The 19163-nt window shown below is 49.0% G+C and overlaps 1 protein-coding gene across 2 annotated transcripts; it reads left to right on the top strand.

Moving 5' to 3' along the window:
* The first annotated feature begins 3104 nt into the window (after nt 1–3104).
* LOC115128863 (beta-crystallin A4-like) lies at nt 3105–6180 on the top strand. Of its 2 annotated transcripts, none has more exons than XM_029658989.2 (6): nt 3105–3164; nt 4266–4309; nt 4919–5037; nt 5246–5387; nt 5500–5642; nt 5963–6180. In XM_029658989.2, the coding sequence occupies exons 2-6, from the start codon at nt 4271–4273 to the stop codon at nt 6108–6110; spliced, it is 591 nt and encodes a 196-aa protein (XP_029514849.1). In that variant the 5' UTR covers nt 3105–3164; nt 4266–4270; the 3' UTR covers nt 6111–6180. The 2 variants fall into 2 exon arrangements, with proteins under 2 accessions (XP_029514849.1, XP_029514848.1); XM_029658988.2 differs by lacking the exon at nt 3105–3164 and adding an exon at nt 3229–3425.
* Nucleotides 6181–19163: the final 12983 nt, after the last annotated feature.

Raw genomic sequence — 19163 nt, 5'->3', positions numbered from 1 at the left:
TACAAAGGCATTCAGACCCCTTGCTATGAGACTCGAAATTGAGCTCAGGTGCATCCTGTTTCCATTGATCATCCTTGAGATGTTTGTACAACTTCATTGGAGTCAACTTGTGATAAATTCAATTGATTGGACATCATTTGGAAAGGCACACACCGGTCTATATAAGGTCCCTAAGTTGACAGTGAATGTCAGAGCAAAAACCAAGCCATGAGGTCGAAGGAATTGTCCGTAGAGCTCTGAGACAGGATTGTGTAGAGGCACAGGTCCGGGGAAGGATACCAAAAAATTGCTGCAGCATTGAAGGTCCCCAAAGAACACAGTGGCTTCCATCATTCTTAAATGGAAGAAATTTGGAACAACCAAGACTCTTCCTTGAGCTGGCTGCCTGGCCAAATGGCGCAATCAGCGGAGAAGGGCCTTGGACAGGGAGATGACCAAGAGCCAGATGGTCACTCTGACAGAGCTCCAGAGTTCCTCTGTGGAGATGGGAGAACCTTCCAGAAGGACAACCATCTCTGCAGCACTCCACCAATCAAGCCTTTATGATAGAGTGGCCAGGCGGAAGCCACTCCTCAGTAAAAGGCACATGACAGCCCACTTGGAGTTTGCAAAAAAGGCCCCTAAAGGACTCTCAGGCCATGAAAAACAAGATTCTCTGGTCTGATGAAACCAAGATTGAACTCTTTGGCCTGAATGCCAAGTTTCACGTCTGGAGGAAACCTGGTACCATCCCTACGGTGAAGCATGGTGGTGTTAGCATCATGCTGTGGGGGTGTTTTTCAGCAGCAGAGACTGGGAGACTAGTCAGGATCGAGGGCAAAGATGAAAGGAGCAAAGTACAGAGAGATCCTTGATGAAAACCTGCTCCAGAGTGCTCAGGACGTCAAACTGGGGTGAAAAAAAACACTTTAATTAATTTTATATTAAGGCTGTAACATAACAAAATGTGGAAAAAGTCAACAGGTCTGAATACTTTTTGACTGTGCGTAGGGTTAAAGTGACTAGACAACAGGATAGATAATAGACAGCAGTGGGTAGCCATTTGATTAGCTATTCAGGGGTAGAAGCTGTTAAGGGTCCTGTTGGTTCCAGACTTGGTGCACTGATACCGCTTGCAGTGAGGTAGCAGAGAGAACAGTTTATACTTGGGTGGCTGGAGTCCTTGGCAATCTCAGTCCTCTGTCAAGTTTCTTGGCTTGGCATTATCCCTCAATCTCTATGTTTCTTTCTATCTCTCTCTCTCTCTCTCTCTCCGCTCTCTATTTCTCTCTCTCCCCTCCCGCTTTCCCTACTCTCTCACCCCCTTATCTTTCTCTGTCTCTCTTTTTCCTTCTATTGCTTTCTTTCCTTATCTCTCTTTCCTTCTCTCATTCCCCTCTCTCCCCCATTTTTTTTCACTCTCCCTCTCTCTCTGCCAAAATAGATCTCTACATTCCAGCAGCAAATGGAGCCTCCTGCTACTGTGTGTTATAAAACATGGAAGCATGTCCTGATCATACTGACTGATTAACTATGATTAATGACAGGAATAACTAAGAGACACACCATCAACACTACATGCTGTGGCTCAATGTGGGCCAAACAGAATAAAAAAGAAAAACAACAGCTTTGTCAACAATCTAAAAGTCTTCCAGGCACAAGTTTAACTGTGTACATTTATTTTGAAGACGCTCGGTTTGAGTCCTGTCAACCTTCTACAATGACATTAAACTGATGATGTCATAACAATGAAGTCTTATCACACTTTACACACATACACATTTACACACAATACCCCATGATGACAAAGCAAAAACAGGTTTTTAGACAGTTTTGCAAATATATTCTAAATAAAAAAAACTGAAATATAACATTTACATAAGTATTCAGACACTCTACTCGGTACTTAGTTGAAGTACCTTTGGCAGCGATTACAGCCTTGAGTCTTCTTTGGTATGACGCTACATGCTTGGTACAACTGTATTTGGGGAGTTTCTCCCATTCTTCTCAGCAAATCCTCTCAAGCGCTGTCAGGTTGGATGGAGAGCGTCTCTCCAGAGATGTTCGATCGGGTTCAAGTCCGGGCTCTGGCTGGGCCACTCAAGGACATTGAGAGACTATTCCCAAAGCCAATCCTGTGTTGTCTTGGCTGTGTGCTTAGGGTTGTTGTCCTGTTGGAGGGTGAACCTTCGCCCCAGTCTGACGTCCTGAACGCTCTGGAGCAAGTTTTCATCAAGGATCTCTCTGTACTTTGTTCCGTTCATAATTCAATTCTGACTAGTCTTCCAGTCCCTGCCGCTGAAAAACATCCCCACGGCATGATTCTGCCACCACCAAGTTTCACCGTAGGGATGGTGCCAGGATTCCTCCAGATGTGATGCTTGGCATTCAGGCCAAAAAGTTACATCTTAGTTTGTTCAGACCAGAGAATCGAATTTCTCGTGTTCTGAGAATCCTTTAGGGTGCCTTTTGGCAAACTCCAAGCAGGCTGTCATGTGCCATTTACTGAGGAGTCAATGGGTCTTTATACTTACTTTCCGAATGCACTGTATATAGATACAGTATTTTGTTATTTGGGGGTTAATAGGAGACAGTGACTGTAGCAGAGCAGGTGAGGTGAACCAGAGTGTGACAGACAGGTGAGCAGACAGAGAAACAGACAGGTCTCTCCCTATAGATGAGTAAAGGACATGACAAGCTTGTCAACAGAGAGGGGAGGTAGGAGAGGGTCATCCATTAGGCTTTGGGGACACAGCTAGCTAGTTTACATACTCATAAGAAAACGTGAGGTGTGAATGATAGAAATCGAGAAGGTTGATAGGGAGAGATGGTTAGGAAGAGAGAGGGAGAGAGAGGATGTGAGAAGAGAGAGAAATCAACAGTGTAGGCTACTGTACATGGCTTTGAGGGCATCCCCCTCCCCTCCTCCTCGCCCCTTGACATGCTCTCTAAGTGCCCTTCTCTCCTCCCCATATCTGGTCCCTGCCCTGGGTGATACTGTGGTGTCTGCACTTCTGGCCCTCTATAGATTACCCCTGCTTTTGTCGGTTGGACAAAGAGAGGCCCCTCCCCGCTGCTGAGCCGGGGCTTTCAGCGTGGCCCCTTGCCAGGGGAGGCTTTAAAAGGGTGGGGGCGCGTGAGTCCTCTCACTCTCATTCCAGGACAGCCAAGGGCATCAAAGCAAGGTGAGTCCCTCTGTCCCACCCAGCACCAGCCTGATCATCCACCCAGCAAGCCAGGCAGGCAAGCAGGCAGGTTGAGCGGGGCAGAGTACCCAGGGTAGGGTAGCAGGCCCCATACTGACTTGGTCTGTCCCCCACCACTTCGCACTGCAGCCTAGCAGGCCCAAAGGCCTAACTCTGGACGGCGGAAACAGAGACCAGGGGCAGACAGGATGGACAAAGAAAGAGAGATGGAGACAGGAGAAAAAAAGGAGGGAAAAGGGGGTAAATAGAGACGAGACGAGAAAAATGGTTAGATCGACACAGGAAAAAAAGGGGAAAATAGACCGAGTAGTATCCTGGATATGCACCATGGCCAGCTGGACTTTCCTCATTCTAATCGGGGATGTGTAAATAGCTGCTGATGATTTCAATCCAGCCTCACACAATGGTCCTGCTGTCCAGGCCAGTTGCTCCACAGCTCATGCTTTTCGGCTCGCTGGGATACTAGCCTCACAGGCGTTTCAGCACCGAACAACACATAGTTAAATCAAGCCTTTTAGCCCTGCATACAAAGCTAAACCAGCCTTTTCACATTCTAGAGCATTGGAGCTGTACAGGCCTTTTCAGTACAAAAGCATAGCGTAGCTGTGGTGGTAGAGTATGAATAGTTTACACACATGGATGGAGTTCTGCTGTGCTAACCTTCCATTGGAAACTATTCTGGGGTTTGAAGCACAATGCTTCTCCATTTTCTCCCTCCACCAGCTATTTTATTTGTTTTTGTGTTTTAATTTTCACCCATATATTTTTTTGATGCTCAGTAGTTTTTGATATGGGCAAACTTTGTTTCTAAACATTGTTGTGTGTCTGGGACACTGTGTATGTGTGTGTTAATAATGTGAGAAGAAAGTGTGTGTGTGTGTGTGTGTGTGTGTGTGTGTGTGTGTGTGTGTGTGTGTGTGTGTGTGTGTGTGTGTGTGTGTGTGTGTGTGTGATATGAGTATGAATGTGTGGGAAAGAAATTCTCATCACGAGTTGTACATTGCACAAATGTAACATTCTGCACTTTGTAGGACTACAATTGTTTATAACAGTCCTACTATCTGTCCTCTCTCATTCCAGACAAGATGACTCACCATTGTACCAAGTTCTCCGGCCACTGGAAGGTATGTGAGACTGATTAACTGAGTGTATGGAGGACAGCACAGCTCAATGCATTATGTAAAGGTCTGTTCTGGCCCTGTTTCAAAACTTCTACAATTCATCCTTTCTTGCAGTAGTCAATGATCTGAAAGCAATGTAGTGTACTTCCATCTATCCAGCTATGTCAGAACAGTGATTACCCCAAGGAGAGAAGAGGGGAAGGAAGGATGGATTTGTTAAGTATTTGAGCATAGCCTGCCTGTGTGTTCAGGAAAGCTCTTTAACAGAGGGCTGTGTGAGAAACAGGCTGAGCTCAGTACACACCGTTTATCACAGGAGACAATTCTGTCATAACAGCAGGCTCGGGTCTAGACACACTATTTCTGTTCCAGCTGAACAGATTACACCCTGCCCAAATTTAGACAAAACAGACCACATTGCATTACCATAGTATCATATGATTGGACCATTTATCCAGGTTCATGTAACTGTTATTAGAACCAAATTGACCAATATCCCAGAGGTAGTTGTAGAGATACTTGTGGCTGCACCCAAACCTCAGCTTTAACCTGTCCAGGTACATAGATAGATAGAGTACGTAAGTCATGTCTCTCTCTCTCTGCCCCTCTCAGATCATTGTCTTCGACGAGGAGTGCTTCCAGGGCCGTCGGCATGAGTTCACCTCCGAGTGCTGCAATGTGATGGAGTTTGGTTTTGAGACCGTGCGCTCCCTCAGGGTGGAGAGTGGAGCGTGAGTACTTACACACAAATCCACATACACACGCAGACACACTCACCTAGCACTGTATGGTTTCACACTTTACAACTATTGCTCAGAGAAGCTGGGGGAAAATGATGATATCGACGCAATCTCTGACTTCTTCCCTTTCTCCCTCCCATCTTCTCTCCATCTCCCTCCCTCTCTCCCTCCCTGACCTTTCTCTCACTCTCTCCTATAGTTGGATTGGCTATGAGCATGCTTCCTACCAGGGCCAGCAGTTTGTGCTGGAGAGAGGAGAGTACCCCCAGTGCGATGCCTTCAGTGGTAGCAATGCCTACCACATAGAGAGGATGACCTCCTTCAGGCCCATTGCCTGCGCTGTGAGTAACACAACCACCACTCTCTCTATCCATATCTCTTTTTACCACTACCTATTCTACACTCTTCCTCTTGACTGACTAACTGACATCCCCCCTGTCCTCTCCCCCCTAGAACCACAGGGAGTGCCGTATGACCATCTATGAGCGTGAGAACTTCCTGGGTCGTAAGGGCGAGCTGAGTGACGACTACCCCTCCCTTCAGGCCATGGGCTGGTGCAACAACGAGGTCGGCTCCCTCAGGATCCAGTCTGGAGCGTGAGTAGCCAGCCCTCTCACCCAGTCCCCTAACACATCTCCCTCTCACCCTCTCTCCTTCTCTCAAATCAAATCACATGTTATTTGTCACATGCTTTCCCAACAATGCAGAGAGAAAGAAAATAGAGAAATAATAGAAAAGTAAAACACGTAATACTACACTCACTCTCAAGCGCTCACTCCAATCTGCCTCTCTCTCTTACATTCTCTATGAATCTCTCTCATCCTCGCTACAATTTCATTTTTTACTACTTCCCTAGCCTCATAGTATCCCTTTCCGCCAACTGACTCTGAAATCTCTCTGTCTCTCTACCTACCAGTTTCGTGTGCTACCAGTACCCCGGATACCGTGGCTACCAGTACATCATGGAGTGTGACCGTCACTGTGGCGAGTACAAGCACTTCAGGGAGTTCGGCTCCCACTCCCAGACCCCTCAGATCCAGTCCATCCGCCGCATTCAGCAGTAATTTCACCCGTTACCCCAAGCTTATCCCCACTGCTACCCAATGCTGAATAAACTGTCTTTCTAAAACCTCACTGACCTACTGTCCATGCTTCTGCCTCTCTGAATGTATGTCAACTGTAGATTAAATGGTACTATGAGATAAATATAGCTAGAGAGAAACAAACAAACAATTCAATAAATAAACAAACAAACAATTAAACAGAGGGATATTTAGACATGTTTGAGTACTTCTGACAATAATACCTTCACTGGCCGGCAGGGGGCGCTACGTCTCCAGTGATGCCTCTAAAAAAGTTAAATATAATAAAACGCGGATTGGTTAAATCAAATATAACGGTGCGATGACGCACATTGCTGGATAGAATCACACACATCATATTGACGACACCTGGCCCTGATGACCTGTCAGTTGAATTCTATAGACAGTTTTGAGAGTTACTAGAAGAACCTATTTTTTATGTTTCAAGATTGCATTGAAAATGAGGAAAAGGTCTCCACTATGAAACAGGGCCATTATTTCACTGATTCCGAAGCCAGATAAAGACCCTTATCTCAACGTTGATTACAAATTGATTGCTCTGGTTCATGCCAAAAGATTAAAGAAAGGAAAAGATAGCATTATAAATGAGACTCAAACAGGATTTTGAAGGGCCGTCACATAAACTCTAACATTAGTTTATTCTTTGACCTTCTAGATTATTCAGATGCAATTGACTCAGATGCGGTTGCCTAATTTATGGAATTCTGTAAAGCCTTTGACACAATTGAACATTAATTTCCTTAAACTCTTTGGCTTCTGTGAAAATTTTATCAAATCATGTGCATGTTTTACAAAGATATAAATAGTTCTGTGTTACAAAACCTTAATAGATCCAAAAGATTCAGTACCAACAGAAGTGTATGACAGAGATGCCCAATTTCACCATTTTTATTTATTTTGGTTGTGGAACTTCTATTTCTAGATATTCTGAATAATGCAAATTTGTATGGCTTAACCATTTTTAACAAAGGAATCAAAATGTCCCAACTGGCTGATGATACTACTCTTTTCTTAAGAGACAAAGACCAAGTCGCCCTTAATGCTATAACTGCATTTTCTATTGCATCAGGATTAATGCTGAACGTTTCTAAATGTGAAATATTATGTTTATTTGACTCTGATGATTAAGAAATAGAAGATATTCCTGTAAAGGTCTGTGTTAAATATTTAGGAATAATTCTGTCAAAAAAACACTTAGTCAGACAAGATATGAATTTCTCTCCTAAAATTAAGAAAACAAAAAATATATTTAATAATTGGCTATAAAGGGATCTTTCTATACTTGGGAGAGTACTTCTGTCCAAGGCAGAGGGACTGTCTCGTTTTGTGTACCCCTCATTATCTGTGTTTGTAAATCCCTCTACTTGAAAAGAGATCCACAAGACCTTTCTTGACTTCATCTGGAGAAATAAGTCTCACAAACTAAAGAAATCTGTCCTCTCTAATAAAAGAGCTGAAGGCGGTCTAGAAGTGTTTAGATTTTGTTGACATAAATAACACTTTCAAGATCAAATGGTCTCTGGCCCCCTCCCAATTAGGGGGAGTGATGAGCTCTACAGCAGAGTCTCACAACTCAATCGCTGGTTGAAAACTGTTTTCTGCCCCTCCCAAAAGATAGAATTTGTAGATAATTGGCCCTCTTTCTGGGACTCACCCACAAACAGGACCAAGCCTGACCTGCTGAGGAGTGACAGACTCCATCCTAGCTGGAGGGGTGCTCTCATCTTATCTACCAACATAGACAGGGCTCTAACTCCTCTAGCTCCACAATGAAACAGGGTGCAGGCCAGGCAGCAGGCTGTTAGCCAGCCTGCCAGCATAGTGGAGTCTGCCACTAGCACAGTCAGTGTAGTCAGCTCAGCTATCATCATTGAGACTGTGTCTGTGCCTCGACCTAGGTTGGGCAAAACTAAACATGGCGGTGTTCGCCTTAGCAATCTCACTAGGATAAAGACCTCCTCCATTCCTGTCATTATTGAAAGAGATCATGATACCTCACATCTCAAAATAGGGCTACTTAATGTTAGATCCCTTACTTCAAAGGCAATTATAGTCAATGAACTAATCACTGATCATAATCTTGATGTGATTGGCCTGACTGAAACATGGCTTAAGCCTGATGAATTTACTGTGTTAAATGAGGCCTCACCTCCTGGCTACACTAGTGACCATATGCCCCGTGCATCCCGCAAAGGTGGAGGTGTTGCTAACATTTACGATAGCAAATTTCAATTTACAAAAGAAAAAATATGTTTTCGTCTTTTGAGCTTCTAGTCATGAAATCTATGCAGCCTACTCAATCACTTTTTATAGCTACTGTTTACAGGCCTCCTGGGCCATATACAGCATTCCTCATTGAGTTCCCTGAATTCCTATCGGACCTTGTAGTCATAGCAGATAATATTCTAATCTTTGGTGACTTTAATATTCACATGGAAAAGTCCACAGACCCACTCCAAAAGGCTTTCGGAGCCATTATCGACTGTTTCTGGACCCACTCACTGTCACAGTCATACTCTGGACCTAGTTTTGTCCCATGGAATAAATGTTGTGGATCTGAATGTTTTTCCTCATAATCCTGGACTATCGGACCACCATTTTATTACGTTTGCAATTGCAACAAATAAACTGCTCAAACCCCAACCAAGGAACATCAAAAGTCGTGCTATAAATTCACAGAAAACACAAAGATTCCTTGATGTCCTTCCAGATTCCCTCTGTCTACCCAAGGACGCCAGAGGACAAAAATCAGTTAACCACCTAACTGAGGAACTCAATTTAACCTTGTGCAATACCCTAGATGCAGTTGCACCCCTAAAAACTAAAAACATTTCTCATAAGAAACTAGCTCCCGAGCTCTGAAGCAAGCTTCCAGAAAATTGGAACGGAAATGGCGCCACACCAAACTGGAAGTCTTCCAACTAGCTTGGAAAGACAGTACCGTGCAGTATCGAAGAGCCCTTACTGCTGCTCGATCATCCTATTTTTCTAACTTAATTGAGGAAAATAAGAACAAATCGAAATTCCTTTTTGATACTGTCGCAAAGCTAACTAAAAAGCAGCATTCCCCAAGAGAGGATGGCTTTCACTTTAGCAGTGATAAATTCATGAACTTCTTTGAGGAAAAGATAATGATTATTAGAAAGCAAATTACGGACTCCTCTTTAAATCTGCGTATTCCTTCAAAGCTCAGTTGTCCTGAGTCTGCACAACTCTGCCAGGACCTAGGATCAAGAGAGACGCTCAAGTGTTTTAGTACTATATCTCTTGACACAATGATGAAAATAATCATGGCCTCTAAACCTTCAAGCTGCATACTGGACCCTATTCCAACTAAACTACTGAAAGAGCTGCTTCCTGTGCTTGGCCCTCCTATGTTGAACATAATAAATGGCTCTCTATCCACCGGATGTGTACCAAACTCACTAAAAGTGGCAGTAATAAAGCCTCTCTTGAAAAAGCCAAACCTTGACCCAGAAAATATAAAAAACTATCGGCCTATATCGAATCTTCCATTCCTCTCAATTTTTTTTAGAAAAGGCTGTTGCGTAGCAACTCACTGCCTTCCTGAAGACAAACAATGTATACGAAATGCTTCAGTCAGGTTTTAGACCCCATCATAGCACTGAGACTGCACTTGTGAAAGTGGTAAATGACCTTTTAATGGCATCAGACCGAGGCTCTGCATCTGTCCTCGTGCTCCTAGACCTTAGTGCTGCTTTTGATACCATCGATCACCACATTCTTTTGGAGAGATTGGAAACCCAAATTGGTCTACACGGACAAGTTCTGGCCTTGTTTAGATCTTATCTGTCGGAAAGATATCAGTTTGTCTCTGTGAATGGTTTGTCCTCTGACAAATCAACTGTAAATTTCAGTGTTCCTCAAGGTTTTGTTTTAGGACCACTATTGTTTTCACTATATATTTTACCTCTTGGGGATGTAATTCGAAAACATAATGTTAACTTTCACTGCTATGCGGATGACACACAGCTGTACATTTCAATGAAACATGGTGAAGCCCCAAAATTGCCCTCGCTAGAAGCATGTGTTTCAGACATAAGAAAGTGGATGGCTGCAAACTTTCTACTTTTAAACTCGGACAAAACAGAGATGCTTGTTCTAGGTCCCAAGAAACAAAGAGATCTTCTGTTGAATCTGACAATTAATCTTAATGGTTGTACAGTCATCTCAAATAAAACTGTGAAGGACCTCGGCGTTACTCTGGACCCTGATCTCTCTTTTGAAGAACATATCAAGACCATTTCAAGGACAGCTTTTTTCCATCTACGTAACATTGCAAAAATCAGAAACTTTCTGTCCAAAAATGACGCAGAAAAATTAATCCATGCTTTTGTCACTTCTAGGTTTGTCACGAGTCCGACCGACGGTGTTTCCCCTTCCCGGGCGGGTGGCGCTCGGCGGTCGTCATCACCGGCCTATTAGCTGCCACTGATTGTTTTTCCTCCCCCTCCTTGTATGTTTAGTGGTAGCACCTGTTCATGTTTAATTAGTTTGACTTTATTAGACAGCCGGCCCGCCTGGTTGTTGTGCGGGATTATTTCATTGTAAACCTTCGGCTCTGTTGTAAGAGGTACGTGCTTAGTCGTGATGTTTTCCATTGTACTTTTTCCCCTGTGTTTGGGAACATTACTTTTGTGAGCACCCTGTGTTGCGTTGGTGCTAGTAAAAGACGCACAGCATTGAACTCTGTCTCCTGCATTTGACTCCACACCCACGACACCCGGAGCATTACAGAATCCCGCACCCCTGATTTATGGAGTCAGCAGGAGCAGCAGCCAACCCTCTCCCATCGATGGAGGAACGGGTTCTCCACCACACCACCGTCCTCCATCGGATCGGATCCGCGATGGATCAAGTGATGGAGAGAATGGACAGATGGGAGAGGAGTGGTCTCCCCTCTCCACCTTCGGCACCCACGGTTCCGGACTCCCCATCTCCCGACTCCAGCACCCTCCGTCTGACGCTACCGAGGGCTTATGATGGAGCGGCGGGGGTTGCCAGGGGTTTCTGCTTCAGCTGGAGCTATACCTGGCCACCATCAGACCCACTCCCTCAGGAGCAGAGAGGGTGAGTGTCCTCATCTCCTGCCTCACGGGTCGTGCTCTGGGTGGGCGAACGCAGTCTGGAATGGCCCAGACTCAGCGCGGAGCACTACACAGAGTTTTCCTGCCACTTCCGTGCCGTGTTTGATCACCCTCTAGACGGCCGAGCGGTGGGAGAACGACTATTTCATCTCAGGCAGGAGAAGAGGAGCGCCCAGGATTACGCGCTGGAGTTCCGGACCTTGGCAGCCGGATCTGGGTGGAACGACAGGGCTCTTATGGACCACTACAGGTGTAGTCTCCGAGAGGACGTCCGCCGGGAGTTAGCGTGTCGGGACACCACTCTGTCACTGGATCAGCTGATCGACATGTCCATTCGACTGGATAATCTGCTGGCTGCCCGCGGGCGTTCAGAGAGGGTTCTGTGCGTTCCACCACCCAGCCCCTCCGCTCCCATTCCCATGGAGTTTGGAGGGGCTACGCAGAGGGGTACCGGAGGAGGTGGCCTTCCCTGCACCAACTGTGGTCGGAGAGGGCACACGTCTGATCGGTGCTGGGGGGGTCCGTCTGGGAGTAGAGATGGCAGGCGGAACACTTCTCGGTCACCCCAGGTGAGTCAGCATCAAACTCACCCAGAACCCCTTGTTGGCCATATGTTTGTCTTAATCTCTTTCCTTCACTTTTTTCCCTCTTCCCAGCATAGGGCGCTAGTCGATTCAGGCGCAGCTGGGAACTTTATGGATCGCGGACTCGCCCTTAAGTTAGGGGTTCCGCTGGTGCCGATAGATTCTCCTTTCCCCGTGCACTCCCTAGATAGCAGGCCATTAGGGTCAGGGATGGTCGGGGAGACCACGGTCCCACTGGACATGGTGACGCAGGGGAATCATAGGGAGCGTATCAGTTTTTTTATTATTGATTCGCCTGCGTTTCCAGTGGTACTGGGGACTCCCTGGCTGGCCCGGCACAATCCTAAAATTTCGTGGAGACAGGGGGTTCTCCAGGGGTGGTCAGAGGAGTGTTCTGGAAGGTGTTTGGGAGTTTCCATCGGTGCCACGTCTCCACGGTGTGCATTCCCCCAGAGTATGCCGATTTGGCAATCGCTTTCAGTAAAGTGAAAGCGACTAAATTACCACCTTATCGACCGGGAAGGGATTGTACGATAGATCTCCAGGTGGACGCTGCGCTTCCCAAGAGTCACGTGTACCCGTTGTCCCAGGAGGAGACGTTGGCAATGGAGACATATGTCACGGAATCGCTGGGACAGGGGTACATTCGGCCCTCCATTTCACCCGTCTCCTCGAGTTTCTTTTTTGTGAGGAAAAAGGAGGGAGGTTTGCGTCCGTGTATCGATTATAGAGGTCTAAACGCCATCACATCTTCACAAAACTGGATCTCAGGAGCGCGTATAGTCTGGTGCGTATTTGGAAGGGAGTACTACATTTAGTACTACATCCGGCCACTATGAGTACCTCCTCATGCCGTATGGGTTAAAGAATGCTCCAGCCGTTTTCCAATCCTTTGTAGACGAGATTCTCAGGGACCTGTGCGGGCAGGGAGTGGTTGTTTATATCGATGACATTCTGATCTACTCGGCCACTCACACCGCGCATGTGTCTCTGGTGCGCAAGGTGCTTGGTAGACTGCTGGAGCATGACCTATACGTGCGTAATTGGCCGACTCCAACCACGGTAAAGGAGGTGCAGCGGTTTTTGGGTTTTGCCAACTACTACCGGAGGTTTATCCAGGGTTTTGGCCAGATAGCGGCTCCCATTACCTCACTGCTGAAGGGGGGCCCGGTGCGGTTGCAGTGGTCAGCAGAGGCGGACCGAGCATTCAACAAGTTGAAGGCGCTGTTCACTGATGCGCCGGTGTTGGCGCATCCGGACCCCTCTCTAGCATTCATAGTGGAGGTGGACGTGTCCGAGGCTGGGGTGGGTGCCTTGCTATCACAGCGCTCAGGTACGCCACCAAAACTCCGCCCCTGCGCTTTCTTCTCAAGGAAGCTCAGCCCAGCGGAGTGTAACTATGATGTGGGGGACCGGGAGTTGCTAGCGGTGGTTAGAGCTCTGAAGGTGTGGAGACACTGGCTTGAGGGGGCTAAGCACCCTTTTCTCATCTGGACCGACCACCAGAATCTGGAGTATATTCGGGCAGCTAGGAGACTTAACCCACGTCAGGCAAGGTGGGCCATATTCTTCACCCGGTTCCGGTTTACTTTGTCTTATAGACCGGGCTCCCAGAACGTGAAGGCTGACGCACTGTCCCGCCTTTATGACACCGAGGATGGGTCCACCGAACCTACTCCCATCCTTCCCGCCTCAAAGCTGGTAGCCCCAGTGGTATGGGAGGTGGACTCGGACATCGAGCGGGCGTTACGGGCTGAACCCGCGCCTCCTCAGTGTCCAGCGGGGCGAAGGTACGTGCCGCTTGGTGTTCGGGACAAACTGATTCGGTGGGCTCACGTCCTACCCTCCTCGGGTCACCCTGGGGTGACGAGGACAGTGGGGAGCCTTCAGGGGAGGTATTGGTGGCCTACGTTGGTTAAGGACGTTAAGGGTTATGTCTCCTCTTGCTCAGTGTGCGCTCAGAGTAAGGCTCCTAGGCACCTTCCTAGAGGGAAGCTACAACCCCTCCCCGTTCCACAGCGGCCATGGTCACATCTGTCCATAGATTTCCTGACCGATCTCCCGCTGTCTCAGGGGAACACCGCGGTTCTAGTGATTGTGGATCGGTTTTCTAAGTCCTGCCGTCTCCTCCCGTTGCCCGGTATCCCTACAGCCCTGCAGACTGCGGAGGCATTATTTACCCATGTCTTTCGGCACTACGGGGTGCCGGAGGACATCGTTTCTGATCGGGGCCCCCAATTCACGTCTCGGGTATGGAGAGCGTTCATGGAACGCTTGGGGGTCTCTGTCAGCCTGACCTCCGGTTATCACCCCGAGAGTAATGGGCAGGTGGAGAGAATGAACCAGGAGGTGGGTAGGTTTCTGCGGTCGTATTGCCAGGATCGGCCAGGGGAGTGGGCACGATACATTCCTTGGGCTGAAATGGCTCAGAACTCACTACGCCACTCCTCTACTAACGTGTCCCTTTTTCAGTGTGTGTTGGGGTACCAGCCGGTCCTGGCACCATGGCATCCGAGCCAGACCGAGGCTCCTGCGGTGGAGGAATGGGTACAGCGCTCCAAGGAGACCTGGAGGGCCGTCCAGGAATCTCTATGACAAGCGAGTGGACGGCAGAAGAGGAGTGCTGACCGCCACCGCAGTGAGGCCCCCGTGTTTGTACCGGGGGACAGGGTCTGGCTCTCGACCCGAAACCTACCTCTCCGCTTGCCCTGCCGGAAGCTGGGTCCGCAGTGTGTAGGGCCCTTTAAAGTCCTGAGGAGAATAAACGAGGTGTGTTATCGATTACAACTCCCTTCCTATTATCGTATTAACCCCTCGTTTCATGTGTCTCTCCTCAGGCCGGTGGTAGCTGGTCCCCTGCAGGACAGTGAGGTACCGGAGGTCCCTCCCCCCCCTCTGGACATCGAGGGGACCCCGGCGTACACGATCCGGGCCATTCTGGACTCAAGACGCCGGGTGAGGGGCCTGCAGTACCTCGTGGACTGGGAGGGGTACGGTCCGGAGGAGAGGTGCTGGGTACCGGTGAGGGACATCTTGGACCCATCCATGTTGAGGGATTTCCATCGCCTCCATCCGGATCGCCCTGCACCTCGTCCTCCGGGGCGACCTCGAGGCCGGTGTCGGCGCGCTGCGGGAGCTGCGCGTCAGAGGGGGGGTACTGTCACGAGTCCGACCGAGGGTGTTTCCCCTTCCCGGGCGGGTGGCGCTCGGCGGTCGTCATCACCGGCCTATTAGCTGCCACTGATTGTTTTTCCTCCCCCTCCTTGTATGTTTAGTGGTAGCACCTGTTCATGTTTAATTAGTTTGTCTTTATTAGACAGCCGGCCCGCCTGGTTGTTGTGCGGGATTATTTCATTGTAAACCTTCGGCTCTGTTGTAAGAGGTACGTGCTTAGTCGTGATGTTTTCCATTGTACTTTTTCCCCTGTGTTTGGGAACATTACTTTTGTGAGCACCCTGTGTTGCGTTGGTGCTAGTAAAAGACGCACAGCATTGAACTCTGTCTCCTGCATTTGACTCCACACCCACGACACCCGGAGCATTACAAGGTTAGACTACTGCAATGCTCTACTTTCCGGCTACCCGGATAAAGCACTAAATAAACTTCAGTTAGTGCTAAATACGGCTGCTATGATCCTGACTAGAACCCCCAAAAAATATCATATTACTCCAGTGCTAGCCTCCCTACACTGGCTTCCTGTCAAAGCAAGGGCTGATTTCAAGGTTATACTGCTAACCAACAAAGCATTACATGGGCTTGCTCCTACCTATCTTTCTGATTTGGTCCTGCCATACATACCTACACGTACGCTACGGTCACAAGACGCAGGCCTCCTAATTGTCCCTAGAATTTCTAAACAAACAGCTGGAGGCAGGGCTTTCTCCTATAGAGCTCAATTTTTATGGAACGGTCTGCCTACCCATGTCAGAGACGCAAACTCGGTCTCAACCTTTAAGTCTTTACTGAAGACTCATCTCTTCAGTGGGTCATATGATTGAGTGTAGTCTTGCCCAGGAGTGGGAAGGTGAACGGAAAGGCTCTGGAGCAACGAACCGCCCTTGCTGTCTCTGCCTGGCCGGTTCCCCTCTTTCCACTGGGATTCTCTGCCTCCAACCCTATTACAGGGGCTGAGTCACTGGCTTACTAGGGCTCTCTCATACCGTCCCTGGGAGGGGTGCGTCACCTGAGTGGGTTGAGTCACTGATGTGATCATCCTGTCTGGGTTGGCGCCCCCCTTGGGTTGTGCCGTGGCGGAGATCTTTGTGGGCTATACTCAGCCTTGCCTCAGGATGGTAAGTTGGTGGTTGAAGATATCCCTCTAGTGGTGTGGGGGCTGTGCTTTGGCAAAGTGGATGGGGTTATATCCTTCCTGTTTGGCCCTGTCCGGGGGTGTCCTTGGATGGGGCCACAGTGTCTCCTGACCCCTCCTGTCTCAGCCTCCAGTATTTATGCTGTAGTAGTTTATTTGTCGGGGGGCTAGGGTCAGTTTGTTATATCTGGAGTACTTCTCCTGTCCTATTCGGTGTCCTGTGTGAACTTAAGTGTGCTCTCTCTAATTCTCTCTTTCTCTCTCTCTCTCGGAGGACCTGAGCCCTAGGACCATGCCTCAGGACTACCCGACATGATGACTCCTTGCTGTCCCCAGTCCACCTGGCCGTGCTGCTGCTCCAGTTTCAACTGTTCTGCCTTATTATTATTGGACCATGCTGGTCATTTATGAACATTTGAACATCTTGGCCATGTTCTGTTATAATCTCCACCCGGCACAGCCAGAAGAGGACTGGCCACCCCACATAGCCTGGTTCCTCTCTAGGTTTCTTCCTAGGTTTTGGCCTTTCTAGGGAGTTTTTCCTAGCCACCGTGCTTCTACACCTGCATTGCTTGCTGTTTGGGGTTTTAGGCTGGGTTTCTGTACAGCACTTTGAGATATCAGCTGATGTACGAAGGGCTATATAAATCAATATGATTTGAAAAATAAAAATACATTTGATTTGACCAAAAGCCCTGTCCGGCCCTGCCCGACCACTGCAAGCGTACCGGGCCCCCCTTCAGCAGTAAGGTAATGGGAGCAACTACCTGACCAAAACCCTGGATAAACCTTTGGTAGTAATGGGCAAACCCTAGAAACCGCTGCACCTCCTTTACCGTGGTGGGAGTCGGCCAATTACGCATGGTTGATATGGGGTCACTCTCCATCTCCACCCCCGAGGTGGAAATGCGGTACCCTAGGAAGGAGACGGACTGCTGGAAGAACAGGCATTTCTCAGCCTTGACCTACAGGTCATGCTCCAACAGTCGACCAAGCACCCTGCGCACCAGGGACACATGCTCGGCGCGTGCAGCAGAGTATATCAGAATGTCATCAATATACTCCACTACACCCTGCTCGTGCAGGTCCCTGAAAATCTCATCCACAAAGGCTTGGAAGACTGATGGAGCATTCATTAACCAGTACGGCATGACGAAGTACTCATAATGCCCTGAGGTCGTACTGAACGCCGTCTTCCACTCGTCTCCCTGCCGGATACGCACCAGGTTGTCAGCGCTCCTGAGATCTAGTTTGGTTTCGATAGTCAATACACGGGCACAGACCTCCCTCCTTCTTCTTCACAAAAAATAAACTCGAGGAGGCGGGTGAAGTGGAGGACCGAATGTACCCCTGACACAGGGATTCGGAGACATATGTTTCCATAGCCACCGTCTCCGCCTCGTCTCCGCCTGTGATAGGGGATACACGTGACTCCTGGGAAGTGCAGCATCTACCAGGAGATTTATCACACAATCACCCCGCCAAATCGGCATATTCAGGGGGAATGCGCACGGTGGAGACCTGGTCTGGACTTTCCACTGTAGTAGCACCAACGGAAACCCCTAAACACCTCCCCGAGCACTCTCACGACCACCCCGTGAGAGCCCTCCGTTGCCAAGATACAGTGGGGTCATGACAAGCTAACCAGGGTAGAACTAGCACCACGGGAAACGCAGGAGAGTCATTGAGGAAGAGACTAATTCTCTCCTTGTGACCCCCCAGCTTCACCATACCCAGAGGAGCGGTAGCCTCCCTAATCAACCCTGACCCTAATGGTTGACTGTCTATGGCGTGAACGGGGAAGGGCACAGCCACGGGAACAATGGGGATCCCTAAACTAAGGGCGAACGATCTGTCTATAAAATTCCCAGCTGCGCCTGAATTGACGAGCGCCTTATGCTGGGAATGCGGGGAAAACTCAGGAAAAGTAACATACAAAAACATGTGTGCAACAGAGGGCTCTGGGTGAGAAGGGTGCCGGCTCACCTGGGATGACACCAGAGTGCCCTGGCTGCAGCCTCGATCCCCAGAGGAACCAACCCGGCACCGACCGGCAGTGTGACGTCTGCGGCCACAGATGGTGCACGAGACGGAACCTTCTCCAGTCTCCCTACACACAGTACCTCCCAGCTCCAGGGGCACCGGAGCAGCGGTGCTGGGGGATGGAACCGACAGAACCCGATCTGGACGTCCGCGGCTAGCCAACAGGTTATCCAGCCAAATGGACAGGTCCACCAGCTGGTCAAAGACGAGGGTGGTGTCCCTGCAGGCCAACTCCTGACGGACGTCCTCGCGCAAACTGCAGCGATAGTGGTCGATCAGGGTCCTATCGTTCCATCTCGCGCCGGCGGCCAGGGTCTGAAAATCCACGGTGAACTCCTGGGCGCTCCTCGTCCCCTGCCTGAGATGGAAGATATGTTCACCCGCCGCTCTACCCTCTGGTGGGTGGTCGAAGACTGCCCGGAAGCGGCAGATGAAATCCTCGATATGGTCCAGCGCCGCATCTCCTTCTCCCCACATTGCGTTGGCCCACTCCAAGGCTTTCCCAGAGAGGCACGAGACGAGGGCGGACACCTTCTCACAGCCTGAAGGAGCCGGGTGGACGGTTGCCAGGTAGAAACCCTGGCAGCGTGCAGCCGTCCCGTCGTACTCCCGGGGACGGGCGAGATGAATCCCACTGGGACCTGGTGAAGGGGTAGCGAGTTGTGGAGACCCCGGTTGTGCTGGTGGAAGCGCAGGAGGAACTCCCTGTCTCTCCCAGCGGTCCATGGTTTGGACAACGCGGTCCATGGCGGCGCCGAGATGGTGAAGCATCGCCGCGTGCTCCCGAACGCGCTCCTCCACCCCTATTCCAGGGGCACCTGCTTCTGCTGACTCCATATGTTGAGATGTGGGATTCTGTAGTGGGGTACGTAATTGGCGGCAGAGAAGTCAGGCGCAGGAGAGCAGAACTTGGTAATAACCAGAGATTTATTAAGCAAAACCAACAGCATCCAGAACAACAAGAATAAAT

Source organism: Oncorhynchus nerka, linkage group LG4 (genome assembly GCF_034236695.1).
Source record: "Oncorhynchus nerka isolate Pitt River linkage group LG4, Oner_Uvic_2.0, whole genome shotgun sequence".
NCBI lineage: Eukaryota > Metazoa > Chordata > Actinopteri > Salmoniformes > Salmonidae > Oncorhynchus > Oncorhynchus nerka.
The sequence above is the reverse complement of the archived record's forward strand: the minus strand, read 5'-3'. Positions and strand labels throughout refer to the sequence as shown.

Excerpts from the sequence above, each read along its gene's own strand:
- LOC115128863 (XM_029658988.2), top strand. The coding sequence starts at position 3,374 with ATGGACAAAGAAAGAGAGATGGAGACAGGAGAAAAAAAGGAGGGAAAA. Across the intron at positions 4,310-4,918 it reads AGTTCTCCGGCCACTGGAAG|ATCATTGTCTTCGACGAGGA; the intron begins GTATGTGAGACT and ends TGCCCCTCTCAG. Across the intron at positions 5,388-5,499 it reads TCAGGCCCATTGCCTGCGCT|AACCACAGGGAGTGCCGTAT; the intron begins GTGAGTAACACA and ends TCTCCCCCCTAG.